At 34.6% G+C, this 15,505-nt stretch overlaps 1 protein-coding gene across 1 annotated transcript in view; it reads right to left on the bottom strand.

Moving 5' to 3' along the window:
• Positions 1 to 453: 453 nt before the first annotated feature.
• Positions 454 to 15,505, bottom strand: part of LOC129227875 (kielin/chordin-like protein) — a 118,156-nt gene continuing 103,104 nt past the window's right edge. The window contains exons 12-14 of the mRNA XM_054862498.1: positions 15,243 to 15,416; positions 10,000 to 10,092; positions 454 to 705 (exon numbers count right to left, since the gene is read on the bottom strand). Of these exons, the coding sequence (XP_054718473.1) occupies positions 683 to 705; positions 10,000 to 10,092; positions 15,243 to 15,416 (290 nt within the window). The 3' untranslated portion in view covers positions 454 to 682. The remainder of the gene's footprint in view (positions 706 to 9,999; positions 10,093 to 15,242; positions 15,417 to 15,505) is intronic.

A 15,505-nucleotide genomic window follows, 5' to 3' on the forward strand; every position in this document is an offset into this window, starting at 1 on the left:
CTTAAGTTCAGCTTTAAAATTAGTTTGTCACCTTAATTAACAAAAGTACCATACAAATTACTATTTTTTTACATTGTTTTTGGAAAAACTGAAAAGAATGAATAATTAACAGGACAGAGAAAGTGACTTAAGAAAGTCTTTAAAAAAGAAAAGATAAAAAGATAATAGCGATCACGAAATATTCCCAGAGCATATCTCTTAACTTAAAAATGCGCAAATCTGATTTTTGTCATACAGTCATTCTTTGCCACTTTGCACGTCGACTTTCACGGCTTCACTCTATTGCGTTTTGTTTTCAATATATTCATAATCATTTTCTTCTGTTAACCATTTTATTTCAAAATATTGTTTTTGTTTAAGAAACGATACACGAGGGTAACAATAAAAAGGGTAGACTGTTTTAATGGTGCAGGATTTTTTGGAATTGTATTCTGGAAGTAGAAGACAGTGAAAGTTATGTTCAACGTATGTTTTAATTTTCAAATTGTATACAAATCAAGGTCATACCAAGAACACCAACAACATACAACTAAATGATTGCTGTATCATAGTAAAAAAATATGAATGAAATAGTATAATACTTTGAACATGAGTAAGTATACATGGATTCAAAAAATAAGGAAAGAATTTTTCCATATTTCAATTACAATGCATATAATGTGGTATATATACATTGATGCAATCAGGGGTCAGTGGTCCCAGTACCTGTAAAAATAAAAGCATACCATTATAGCTCTTAGCAATAAAAAATAGTGTGCTCATATAAGTCTTGCACAAATAAAGAAAATTTACTTAAAAAAACTAGTTAAGATTTATGAATAATTGTTTTCTTATTTTGATCCTTATCTTAACAAGTTTTTTCCCCATAAGAACAATGTTAGCTAAAGCATGTAGGTGGCGCAAGCATCGATAACTGAAATGGCAGAAAGATCTCTCAGGAACAGGGTGTCCAGGTTTTGGTAATATTAGCCATTTTGGCTATTTTCAATCATACTTGGCAAGAAAAAGATCAAAAGCATTAGCCAAACAAATCTACGTTTCCCTAAATATTTATTATACGTGGCATGATCAAAAGCAAAATTTATGATCAAAAGACCTAAAAAGAAGATAAACAATTTAAAGAATAGATTTAGAAAAATATTAAAGCATTTAAATATAGAATCAAAACATTTTGCTTATAAAAATACAGAAAATGCCTTACATTTTAGTATGATTGCGATTGAATATTTCCAATATATCTAGAAGAAAGAGCAGTTTTCTACAGGTTGGCGGTTTTGTCTAAATTCAAAGTAGTTTGGCTATTTTCCTGAATTATCACCTGGGAACCTTGCCTAGGGGTAGTCAGGTCTTGAGGGTCAACCCTCCCAGAATCTTTAACTCATATTGCAAATTTTAATATGAGAATGAGGTTGTTTCCTTTAGTCAAAAGTATTATTTTTAGTCACCGAAATTGATAGAATAGGCGAATAAGCAAAAAAAAAAAAAAAAAGGACCCAGAAAATACTTTCATTTTCCAACAGTTATTTTTTAATTAATTTTTTAAAATGTCTAATTTTTCAAACAAGGCGTGGTCTTGATGACGTCACAAATGATGCACTTTGCTGCAACTTTCTATCGCATTTCCATGTTATGATAATTAAGAAGCGAATTTAAATAATTGCGCCCTATGCTTGCTATCAACCATATCATTGCTAATTGTGAGTAAAGATGCGAATTAAATATTTTGCTCTGTGAATGGCAATTCATCATTTGAGATGTCATCGGCCGAAGCAGGAACAATGAAAGCACAGTGATTTAAGTAATTTTTTAAAAATATTAAACTTAAACAAATTATCTAAAAAATGGTCAGATCCTATGTTTTTAAGCATGCTCTTTCAGAAAAAAATACTTTTAAAATTTTGGAAACGACCCATTCATATTCATGTTAGAACTTATGACCAAACCGTCATCCCCCATGAGGAAAATTCTGGCTGTGCTAGTGCCTGGCACTAAATTGAAACTCGTCCAAATCTTCTCAAAACTATGAAAAGTGTAGAAGTGGAAGTGTGTTTTTAATTTGTGGAAAAAAAAAACTTTTGAGACAGGCTAAAAATAAAAAAATATGTTTTAATCTAAAGGTTTTTTTGAAAAATGAATTTTCTTTACCAACGCAAGCCTTTATAAGCCCCCTGATTTCAAAGAAAACAGCATCCAGTATGAACTGAAATTCCTTTTCAAACTTATTACAATACATTTGTTTCTCAACCTTAACTTTGAGTTTAATTATTAAATTTAAAAAAAAAAATGTAGTCCATACAGCAAGATGAAGCTCACAATATTGAAATTAACCCTTAAATGCAATGTGTTGCCATTTGGCGACTACATATCAAATTAGTCTTCTAAAATACTACTGGGTGAGGCAAAAAAACTCGGACAAGGTTTGCATCATCGAATGGAAGTAAACTAATTTCTTTTTAATGAGTGTCTTTATTATTTATTTTGTCTCTCACTTTATTAGAAAATAATTTACAATGTATCTCCTGGGCAGACGTGGCTCCAAGGGAGGGGCAGGGGGGGGCAATTGCCCCCTCGTCGGAAGCGTCTTGCCCCCCCGTCGGGGAAAATTTAGTATTTCGTCGGGGAATCTGTTTGCTTTGGCGTTTATCGTAAATGATAAAATTTTCTCATATATGAACTAGAAAAAAAAATAGTAGAAAAAAGTAGAAGTATCTTATATATATATATATAAAAGGAAACAAAAATCAATCCCCTTTGAGGCAAGTTTAGCCCGAGCCCGAGTCCGTATAACGTCGTCCAGATGGTGACAAAATGTAGCTATTACTTCGGGGGAAATGGTGTGTTTTGATCCTTGAAATTTCTGTTTGTCGATGCAGGGTGTCGATGAGCTGGTTTTGACCTCAGGGTGTCCACTTAGACTAAAAGAGTACCATCCCCGTCCCTGCAGAATGCAGTGGTGATTACCGGTCAGACCTAAGGCGTCGTCATCGGGTTACAAGAGAAATACGTACTGAATGACAATAGCCAGGACGAGACGAGAGGGGATGGGGTGGGGGGTTGTCATCAGGGGAGAAAAAACATGCTTCGGAGATTTTTGCTTTCCTATTACATTCTAAACAGCTCTTCATCAGCACGTCAAGTGTGCAGACGCAGACCGCACTTATTGATGCGTTTTAAAGTATTTAATTTTCACTCAGAAGTTACAAGTAAGTTATTACTATAGTTATTTACAACTTTTCTGATTATTGTTGATTATTCTGCAACAAAACATATCGATGAGTAAACGATTTTTTTACCTCATACAAGGAAGTGTACTAAAGTAGATTTAATGTTTTAATTTTTTAGTGCAATGATGTCTTGTCTTCAAATGCTCTAAATGCAGGAAAAAAATTCTTTGGACTAATATAATAAAAGCAAATAGATGTTTAACATTTTAAATACATTTTTCTCAAAAACTTATATTGATCTTGTTTGTAGGCTGCATAATAGTTTTGTTGGGAATGGAGAATGATTTACTAAACATTCAGGCTTCACAACTAAACAATCATTAGATTATTAAACGTCGGTTTGATAATGCATCGGGTTTGGGTTCTTTTTGAGAAAAATGTTTGGGGGAGGGGGAGGGGGGAACCTTTTGGAAAAGGCAAAATTAAATAAATAAATAAATCATGTGTTAAAAGCAATTGAAAACATACATTTTGCTTCCATTTTTTTTTTTTTTTTTCAGATGTTATCATGTAGTCGAAACTCATGTTTCTAACTTAAAGTAAAAGCTGCGCTTAGCCCAGACCGCTGTAATCATTTGATCGGACCAAGTCCAATTCAAAAGTCAACATTGCTCCTTCGAGATCGATCAAACCAACTTACAGACTGATACCAGACTCAATCTTGTTTAATTTTTTTTTTTTTTTTTTGCAAGCTATATTCTTTTTTTTTAATATGCTTTTTTTCAAGTACTAAAATAGTGTAAAAAAGCAGTGCTGCGCAGTCGGAGTCGGACAGATTTTGGAGACAAGGAGTCTGAGTCGGCATTTGTAGGTTAAAAATTCCAAGAGTCGGAGTCATTTTCCCTCAATGCCTGTAACACTGCCAGTGATTGCGGGGTCGGAGTGAGAGTTGGAGTCGAACTGATTTTAAGGTAAAGGAGTCGGAGTTGAATTGTTTGTCGGTGAGTTAGAGGGGTGATTAAAAACTAATTGTATCGAAAGCCAATGTGAGCACGAAGCAATGCGGTGTCTTTTCGTTTCCCGCGCTGTTTCTCTCTGTCGACTGCTGTCATTGGTTTTTCGAATCAAAAACAATTTTTACTGTGTGTCATCTTAATTTTTGAAAGAGTTTATAACTTAAAAAAAGTTTTGTTTGCCTATTTCTGTCCTGATATTTTTGTAGTTGCAACTACATCTTATAAAATTCTGCATTTTGAAGCCCTATATCTATTCTTCAAAATTTCCTCCGGGGAAGAAATCCCCGGGCCCCCTACAATTGGGAATATTTTGTACTCCACTTAAAGGGGAGTCATGTGCGACTTTCTTGATAACATTTCCCCTCTTAAGGTCAATCCAACACAGGACATCAGGGAAAATACATTTAAAAACACGATCATCAAAAATTAAAGTATTGCTGTATGTATCAGATGAAAGAGACCGACATAGTCAAGGAGAAAAAAAATTATTAAAAAAAGTGCCTCTCTTACACCACCGAGAGAAACGTTGTTAAAACTGCAAAAGGGGCCCCACACCTAAAATGGCTTAGGACCCCGTTAAGTCTAAATCCGGCCCTGAGTTGGAGTCGGCCATTTTCCCTCCGACTCCGTAGATCTGCAAAAATGATCTATGTAGATAAATTTTGGGGTAAGACTTTGAATTTACATTTTTCCCCTTTAGTCTGGAAAGAGAATTAAAACTTGAAATTTGAAATTATGACCTATTTCAACTGGCATGTTCAATAAAAAGTTTGAAACTAATGGTTATGCATTTTCGAATTATGAATGCTTCAAAAAATTTGAAAAAAGTTAGGTATATAGTTAATTTTAAAAAAAAAGAGAAAAACCTTAAAAACCTTACACAAAAGAAACTGGTGCAATTAATGTTAATCACTTTGATACTTAATAAGTTTGTTTATGACGTAATATCGTCGGCACTATGCTGAACTACCGAATGTGAAAATTGGCTCTTTTCAGGAGAGCCGAAACAATATTTTTGTCCACCAGACGCTTTAGTTATCTTCAATTTTTTGATTTTTATAAATAACATTAAGTGTAAATCTTATTGTTTGAAGTACAGTAAACTCTCGATTATCCACGAGTGGATATCTGCGAAAGTCTCGGAAAAAGAAAAAAAAAATAGTTGAAAAATTTTGTTCTTCAAAAACGCGGATCTGAAATCAATTCGTTCCAGATTTTTTTTTCCCTTTCTCACGACAAGTGCTCCTTCTCAAAAAACGTGAAAGTCGGTATGCATTGTCATCAACTTCTCTTTGACACGTGCCTCAAGGGAAAGCGTTCAGCTAATTTCGGTAAAACACATGTGTTTACTGAAGACCCCTAGTTTAAAAGAGCGCAAGACATTATCTTTATCATCTGTTCCGATTGAGAAAGGTTCGGAAAACGCCTACAGGTCTTCTGGGAATTCTCTGATGGGGTCTTTTTTGTTGTGGTCACACACTGTTTTCACTTCTGCTGGGCTGTTGAATGTTTTTTAGGTTGACGGAAAGTTCCTGATTTAAATTTTAGTTTATTTTAGTTCTGTAGAACTTGAAATACACATATTTTTTAATGCCGCATCTCTTTTAAACGTTTCACGTTTTATTTACAATACAATCATTCTCAAGCAAAAGATAATTTCTGTCTTCTTTACCTTTGGTTTTAAACCTTTTTCGGATTGTCCACGATTTTCGTTATCCGCGGTACCTGAGCCACTCAATTCCGCGGATAATCGGGAGTGTACAGTAGTAATAGCCCTTTTTGAGTACTACGGCAAACCATTGAATTTGAAAAACGAGATTCGCGATTTTTCACCTTCGTTTGTTACCGAGTTTAGCATAGTGCCGATCATATTATCAAGTTTCGTTTTTTTTTTTTTTTTTTTTTTGAATTACACAAAACACACACATTACTTTCGTTTAGTACATTCAAAAACTTAGAACCCAACGGGTGAGGAGTTGAAGTCGGACTGATTTTGAGGTAAAGAAGTCGGAGTCAGGAGTCGAAGGTTTAAAAATTCAACAGTCGGAGTCGATAATTTTCCCTTAAAATCCCCTGCCAGTTCTTGTGGAATCAGAGTCGAAGGCTCTAAAATTCCCGAAGTCGGAGTCTGTCATTTTTCTTGCTTCGAACTGCTGGTGTGACTATTCATTTCAATAATTTAAATCTCGCTCACTACATTTTAACTTTTATTTTCTATTTCAAACAAACATGCTTCGGCGGCCCACACATTTTCCTCCAAATAGCTGTGATTTGTGCGATGATATTTGTAAAAATCTAGGAATGAAATATGTGTGCAGCCCCTATGAAACTATCATGATTATTTATCTGATTAGCCCGGTTGCCCGTCAGCTCCATCCACCACCAGCTAGGCCTAATCGATGTAGACCTTTTATTACCATACAAATTAATTAAAAATCGTAAAAATTTGCACCTTTTCTAATTTTTTTAGCGCAAAATTTTTACCCGTTTCCAGTTTCTATTTGTTATCAAATAAAATACTTGTAATGGGTTTTAGCAAACTAGGCTCTTCAAAAGATTTTCAATTTTTTCTCTTGATTCTGCTTTGCGCTAGCAAAACTTAGTAGTTGTAATCGTCTTCCCTTTTCCATGCTTTCCCAAGTTATCCCGGAAAAATAATATAATGAAAGAAAATATAAATAAATTTAATTTTATACGTGTTCTGACTCGCGAGGTTCATCTTAATATAAAGCTAGGCATCGGGCTCAAGTTTCTTTTGAATTTTTTAACTTAATATTAGTTGCTCTTTTTTTTTTTTTTTTTTTTTTATTTACTTAAGATGTGGGTTTCTCTGCTCCCCAATAAATATTTTGAGCTAGTGGATGAGCACAGCTATAACCTTGAGCCCTGGGAGTTTCCCTCCGTAAATTTGTGTGTATATAAGGTTTGATTACGGAAGGGGGGGGGGACCCTCAGTATCTTAATCGGTCACTAACCCCATCACCCTAACGTTACCAAACATGATCTACAATTGCGTTTTCAATACTTCAATTTTAAAACTTTTTCGGGGGTGCACCTCGACTCTCACTCCCTATAAAATACCATTACAGATCGACTAAAAGTTCGTTTATTGGACTTCAATTTCTTAAAATTCTTTGGGGGTGAGCACCCAAATCCTTCTCTCCATGAAATTACCGAAGATCATCTAAAATTGCGTTTTCAGAGCTACAATTTCGAAAAATTTCCGGGGGAGAACCCCCGGACCCCCCTAATTTCTACAAGCACAACTAAATTCCTGTTGTTAACTTTCTTTCTCTGCATAAAATTCTGTTGGGCGCACATTTATAATGATTTCACATCATAGTCAGACTTTTCGTCAATATTTAATTCTCAGACAGTTCTAGTTTATTGATCTCGCGATGATCCTGCTCACAAAAGCCTAGTTTCATGTTTTTCATTTTAAATTTGATTTTTTTCCCTACATATTTCATTTTATCTATTTTAAATTTTTTATTTTTTGCTTTTAATTTTTATAGGGAATTCGTGTTCTTAAAAGCAAAAAATGATTAGTTTATTTATCACTTGAATTGGAGGGGGGCAGAGCCTGATTACCGCAGGGGCATGTGGGGCACAGGCCCTTCCTCTTAGATTTCAGGGGGGCCCAAAATACCCTTAATTTATCATGTTAATTAAAAATAAATAATGATTTCACTCAGAATCTAGAGTACAATGATATCATTGATAGTTTTGCAAATGCCAAAACAAGGAAAAAATCTATTTGTTGTTAAAAATTCGCCTTAAAAGTGTGATCTCTTTGCAAATCAGAAAAACACTCCAAATTTAGTCTGTATTTACTATTAAAAGTTATATGATAGATCATTTTGGTATTTACGGTTTATTGCAAAGTTTAACCACATTTATATATTTATCGTATACTACTACATATCTTCTACTTTTTAAATGTATATATTACATTGTGATATGAGGTACCACCAAATTTAGTACGGTTGTGTAAAAATGCAAGTATCGAAAGAAATATTTTATTGCTTCAACATATAAAAAAAAGCTGGAATGGGGGGGGGGAGGCACAAAATGAATTTCCTGAAATAGAAATGTGCCCCATGTCCAATGTCAGGATGATCAGGCTCGGGGGGGGGGGGGGGGGGGGAATCTTGCAAAGTAAAATTTGGCTATGCCCCCCTGTCGGGCAAGTTTGCCACCCTGTCGGGGATTTCCTAGCGCCACCACTGCTCCTGGGTCATATATTGTTCTTCGGTTTTCTTACAATTTTAAGCAAAAAACCTGCTATTTCAAAGTTGTTTAACCAAGAAGAACGACAGTTCATTTGCTTGTTGTGGTTCCGCAAACAGTATTTGATGCAGTATGCCATTTCAAGTGGCTTGGAAATGATAGTCGACGTCCAGGAAGTGTACAAAAACGAGCAGTGAACGTTTCCGTAAATCGTCAGGCCATCCAAAAGTGAGTTCAAGAAATCCTTGGGTTTCCATAGGAGAAGTTGTTCGTGAGACGGGAGTTTGTGACGGATAAGTGACTAAGGGCAAAAACAGATCTCTCACAGAAGCTTTAGTAGTTCCAAAAAGTTCAGCCTTTTTCTGACGAAAACAAATTTGTATGACCCCAAAGATGCCAGAAACGTTTGAGGCGGGCTGCAAGTCTGCACTGGAAGGGATACCTTTCACTGATTTACCGTTCAACCAACTCATAACCCCCAGAACGATATGATTTGGTCTGTAGAGACTCCAAGCACCTTAGAAAATATAAAACATTGCCAAAATCCAAAGTCAGGCTTGGTCTGTGATGGAATAAGCTCAAGTGACAAAAATTTCTTGGATTCTTTTTTGGAGAAGAGGCAATAAAATGAATCAAAAAGTGCGTCAGAAGGACATTTTAGAAGCTGTCGTACTTTTGCGTGCCTAAGAGACTTCAGAAATGTAGACTGGACAATTCAATTAGACTCCACACCAGTGCAAGGCATATTGTTTTTGACATATCATCTGTAGAGTGGACACTCGACTCACTAGACCTCAATCCCATTTATTACACTATATGGCCTATTTCAGAGTCAAAGGTCTACCATAAACTATAAAAACATTTGGCCTGTCTAAATCAATTGCTTTAGAAGGAATAGGATTGATTAAAGGTAAAAGACTTGTGGCCTTTGGCTTAAAATTTCAATAAGCATTTGCACCTGTGTACCACTGCAAAAGGCAGACAAATTTAAACTAAATAAATTTATTGATTGCTAAAGGTCTACTCATATTACTCTTCGTGTTTTGTTAATTAATTTATTTTTAAAAAAGTTAAATGGGAAATTGCTTGTCCAGGTTTTTTCGCAGCACCCTGTATAAGATCAAACTGAAACTCCGTAGTTGCCAATAACCAAGAAAATACTCACTGAAGATGCTATTAAATCAAGTTCAATCATGTAAATGCACCAATCTGACAGAACACAAAAATAGATTTCTTTTTTCGAAGTTCCCAAATTTAGGTTTTTTTCATAGTTTAGCGTGCTTGAAGGTGCCTACTATTAATTATATGATGGATAAAGCTTCACTACTACTTAAATAGTAAGGCATTTTTACCAATTTTTATCAATGCTTTGAAACATTTGATGGAAAACTATTTGTTGCCTCTTCAATTAAAGCAATTTTCAATCAATTGTTACTGAGTGGTTATTTAACCATACCTAAACTTAACTATGATTTTTACTCAGGATTTGAATAGAAGTTTAAAGCCAAAGAACACATTTTAAAGTGTTTTTTTTTTAAATCTTGCATGTAAGAGCTAAATCAATAACCCTTATGAATAAAGCAGATTACCATTGCACACACAGGTTGGACAACCGTGACCAGGTGGAATTTCAATTTTGCAGGTTTCATTTTCACACATTGGAGTAGGACAACCATCTGGGACTGAAAAAGAAAAAAAAAAAAAAACCACATTGAGCAATATTGTTTCTTTTTTTTCAAGTTTTTAAATATAGGAGATGAATTCTATTTGTGACAGAATTACATCCCCATATATATAACAGTGAATTCACTGAATGACTCACACTCAGACATCACCAACAATGAAACTCGCGCCATGGCATGATAATTTGATAATATTTATTTGTAATGTTTGACATGCAGGGTAATGCTTTATTTTGACGAGGCTGAACTAGATCCGGCAACTTAACTGTTTCACCGACACGAGTGTCATTTTAGGAGAGTGGAGAAACAAAAAAGGGGTCAACAATGAACGCTATCTACTGGAGTTTGAGGTTAATCTATTGGAGTGAGGGCTAAAATTTCAACAACAAAATATCCCCAAACAGGCAATTGTTTTGTTCAAATGTAGAAGCAATTTTCATCCGTCATACCATAATGGGCGATTTTCTAATTTCTTAAGAAAAAAAAGGTTTAAGTGATTGCAATTAAAATATTTTTATTAAAACTGATTTTTTCTCTGCATTTCATAATTAACAATTAAAATAAAAAAAAACAAAACAGGAATAAATATTTTTTATGTTTTATTTTTTAATTTGCGTGCTCAATTCTGCTTCAGGAGTGAATGACATTGTTGTCAGCCAAGCTTTTCGGTAGGCTTCTTCAAGGACTTCTTGGTACAAAACGAAATTGTTACAAATTATGTACACATAAGTAAAAATAAGGAAAAAAGTATAATTGCATGAAAATTGCAGATTACTGCAAAATAAGTGAACTTATGGATGAAAAGACGTCACTTATTTTGCATTGAAAAAGAGGTTCCATGAAAACTAAAACATGTGTCAGCAATAATCTGCAATTTTTATGCAGTTATCTGTTGTTATTTCTTATTTTTACTTTTCAAGCACAAAAGTATTAGTTTCAATTTAATTTTATGTACACATAAGTTCTTTTAACTGATGAGTACTTTTAAGATACAGAAGTAACAATAAGAAACCCTAAAATTAACATTTGAATGGTTCGGTACTCTTTGGCTTTCGAAACCCCCCTACATTTCCTTTCGGGCGCCCAATAGAGATGAGTTCGGGCGCATTTTTAAAAGCCCAGACCCACCCGAGCCCATAAACTTGTAACTGAGCCCAGGTGATTTTGTCTCGGACCAAAATCCAAGCCCGCCCCCGAGCCCGAAGGAAACTTTCTTGTATCAAAAACCGAGCCTTCTATAGTCTGACATGATCTCTCTGTTAATAAAAATGTTATGTCCAATGTTCTTCATTAACAGAAGTTTCTAAATTTTCTCAAAATGCTCCACTTCAAACGCATTACTGTATAACATATTGCAATAGTAATCGCAAAAAAACACTATAAATAAGCGTTAGTTTATTTTCTGTTTTTTTTTTAGTTTAATTTTCACATTGATTGAACTGGTTTAAATGTTCCTTTCATTTTCTCACAGTAGGAAAGTTTATTTGCTTTGAATTTGTTTGGCGATTGACGATTGAATTTCTTTGCTTGAGTCGGAGCTAGAAACCTATTTTCAGTTCTAGAGCCCGAACCCGCTTTGGGCCCGGGCTCAAGCTTGGGCTGTCGGGCCCGGGCTGAGCCCATCTCATCTCTAGCGCCCAAGTACTTCCCAACCAAATGTGGTCGAGATCCGACATAAACTGTGAATTTGTATAGGGAACATACATGCAGTGGCGTAGCTAGACCCGACTTTCGGGGGGGGGGGGGGGTTACTTCTTTTATATATATATATATACATATATATGTATATATATATATATATATATCATATATGTATATATATATATATATTATATATTATATATATTTATTATATATATTATATATATATATATATAATATAATATATATGTATATATGTATAATCGCTTGGAATTTTTTCCTTTTCTTCTTTTTTTCTTTCTCTTCTCTCTTCTTTTTCTCTTTTTTTTGAGACTAACTTTTCGGGGGGGGGGGGGGGGGGGGGGGTTTGTCCCCAAACCCCCCCCCCCCTTAGCTACGCCCCTGCATACATGGATACATGTATGTTCTTTGTTTTATTTCTATGGATGTGATTAGCTATGTATAGAGTTGTCTACTTAGTAACTACTACTAAGATAACTATTTCGGATAAAATAAGCCATTTAATGTTATTTTTGGATTTTACAGTTTGGTACTTTTTTGGCAAAAATTGGAAGGGGGGAAGGCAATAAGTTACAGAAGAAACAAAACTAAATAAATTTTTCATGGATTAGATAAAAATGACTGAAATTTATGCATTGTGCCGAAATGACAAGATATTTCCATCGTCTATTTATTGCAATAAAAGTGCCTTTTTTAAAATGAAATTTTAAAAGATGTATTGCACTTGGCTCATATAAAGTGCTTGAAGAAAGTATAATGAGTGGAATAATTTTTAAAATCATTCCAATAAGTTAGTAAAAAAATTATACTTCTGAAAAAATTGACGTTTTCATGGAATTGCTCTTATTTGTTGCAAAGGACCTTACATACTCAATAGTTTTTGTGAACTTCTGAGTTGGTAATTACATTTACTTTTCTAAAAAATTTTTAAGCAGAGGTGCAAAAGCTGAAATTACTTCTTGAATGTGCTTAAATTAGTGATGACCATTAGCAAGCCAAGTGAATATCGCCAAGTAAGCAGTGTGAGCAAATGCGCAAATATGGAAAGTCAAGAATTCCATAAATTGGTCTTTGTTGCTCTCTTCTCCTCTAGTCTCCAAAATTTGTGTGATCTTGATGTCAGAAAATTGTGTTATTTAATTATATCCATGGAAAATAGAGAATCATTTATTTCTCCTTTTTTCAATATCCAATAAGTAATATTAAAATAGGCTAGTTTGGAGCAGTTTTTTGCATACTTTGAACAGTATAATTTTTATGAATAAATAATAATAGAAATAGTTCAGAGTAGTGCATTTTAGGGGGCAGGTGTCCCTCCCAAAAGGATAAAACTAATTTAACAGCTCCATAAAATCTTTTTCATTCATGTCTCCACAGCATAAATAAAAATTAAGAAAAAAAAAAGATTTATTACAAACATTTACACACACAAAGCATATTGGAATAAAATGACTTGTTTGCAATTTCAGTATATTGGAGTCTGAACTCAGGGTGAAAGAATACTTTTAACTCACTGAATTCACTCATTTTAAATTCAAGGATACCCAATATTGAGATTGTTTTGTCTATGAATTCTGCTTCGATAGAATCAGTAATTAACATTTGAAAAATAAGTGAGTGTATGTGTGCCTGTAAGTTGGGGCAAACCTAACATGTCAGCATTGTAATTCTGTGATTAGGACCTGCATAGCCTCTACAACACTGACAGGTTAGGTTTGTCCCGAGTCTAGAAGAGTTGTTTCAACCAATGCATAATGGTATTACATCACAACTTTACGAACCCTTTAATAATTCGTGAAGATTTTCAGAATACTTCAGTAAAACTTGTATGCTATGAGGGTATGATTTTCTTAATAATTACATAATTAATTATTGCTTGATAAATCCAATGTCTTGCCGAGTAGGGGAGTGGGGGTATTACAAAATAACCATAGGGGAAAAAATGAATTTATAAACATTCAACATGAGACTCAGGGTGTGGTTAATGACCTAGTTTTCATGTTGTAAATATTGTGATAATACTTTTGATTCACACCACTTTTTGGGGAAAATTAGACAGGGTCAAGTATTTAATTGCCATAAAATATACTCAAACCCATTTTTGTGTGGTGGATAGGGACCACATATTAAAAAAAAGTTCATTTTACAAATAATTTTGTCAATTGAGTCCCAATCTGATTTAAATTTTCATATGCCACACCTCCCCCTCCCCCCTGCATAAAAACAGTTTTGAGTGTATCAGGAAAGGTATTTTACGTCAATGTTAGAAGTAAAAAAAATACGTAACATTTTTGACCTATCTCTCCGGGATGCTGTCAGTAAGCAAAGATGTTAACAGTGCTGCTCAAAGATTAACATTTTAAGAAAACTCTAGATCTAAATGAACCCAATTCAAACTTATATTATGAATTTGTTCAAGGTTTTAGTGAAAACAGTTTAAAAGTATTAAAATATAGATGGTATACATATAAAAATGCATAGCATTTTTACATGTATTTTTTTTACTGTCAGAGATTACTTTATTACGATTGAAAGGCATTGTGAACCGACAGAATTTGGAAATGCTTCTTATGCTAATTACCAAAATATCAGCTGGACATGTTAATTTTAAATGCATTTACTACAAATATTTAAAGGGCCTGAATTTATCAGTCTGCACTAATTATTTTGTGCTATAAATCAGTATATATTTTCCGCCACTCCTTCAGCTGGTAGAGCAGATGCCGGTGCCTACTCCAAACATTTTAGTCTTCAGGAGCCTCTCGTCACTTGGGCGGATAACTTCGATGGAGAAATGAACGCAATTTTTATGGCCATCAGATCTATTGGAGAACCAGCTGAACAAAATATTGTTCTCTTTGTTGATTCTCAGGCTGCGATTCAGACCATTATTGATTAAAATCTATATCCTTCAGAATTTGAGCTTGAGTCTAAAAAATCCATCGACTCTCTTTTGCATTCCGGAAGAGAGGCTAAAGAAGCTGCGTCCCTGCATCCACCTTCTCACCCGGTTCCACTTAGAAACGCTAAGCGACTTCTCGCAAGCAAAATCCAACATGCTACAGTCTCTGCCCTGAGGAACAAAGCTGACGGAAAGCCCTGGGCTTGCCTTCTGGATGATGAACAGCGTACGCACCTTTCTCTCCTTCCCAGAGCCCTGGGAGTTGCCTCTTTCCGAACCATTACTGGACATGACTATCTACAGGCCCATTTACATAAAATCAACCTGGCAGATTCACCTCTCTGTGTGCTCTGTGAGGGGACTTCTCCAATGACGGGGGAGCATCTTTATAGTTGCTCCTCTTTTCATGATATTCATAATTGTGATGACTTCCAGGACCTAACATCCTTTGAAGCCACTTCATTGTTATACTGGACAGCAAGACACCTTATGTTTGAAAGAACGATGGTGGGAGTAATTAAAAAAAAAAGTATATATTTTCTAAGTAAACTTAAAATACTGTGTCAAAAAGAAAACAGATAAGTACCTCCCACATCAAAGTTTTTTTTCTCTTCTTTTTCTGAACATCCGGGCTTCCCTCCTTTGAAGCTTTGCATTTCACCATCATATTCTTCGTCACCTTGAGGCATACCACCTCCTTCTCTTTCAATGTTAGGAAACAGATTCCAACCGGATTCTTGTTGCTGGAATTGGTTCACTTCTGGAAAGATTTCCCAATTTCAAATTACGTAATACAAGAACTTGAAGCGCCCTGAATGCATAAAAAATATTAAATGCAGTCAGTAACTC

Source organism: Uloborus diversus, chromosome 1, assembly GCF_026930045.1.
Source record: "Uloborus diversus isolate 005 chromosome 1, Udiv.v.3.1, whole genome shotgun sequence".
Taxonomy (NCBI): Eukaryota; Metazoa; Arthropoda; class Arachnida; order Araneae; family Uloboridae; genus Uloborus; species Uloborus diversus.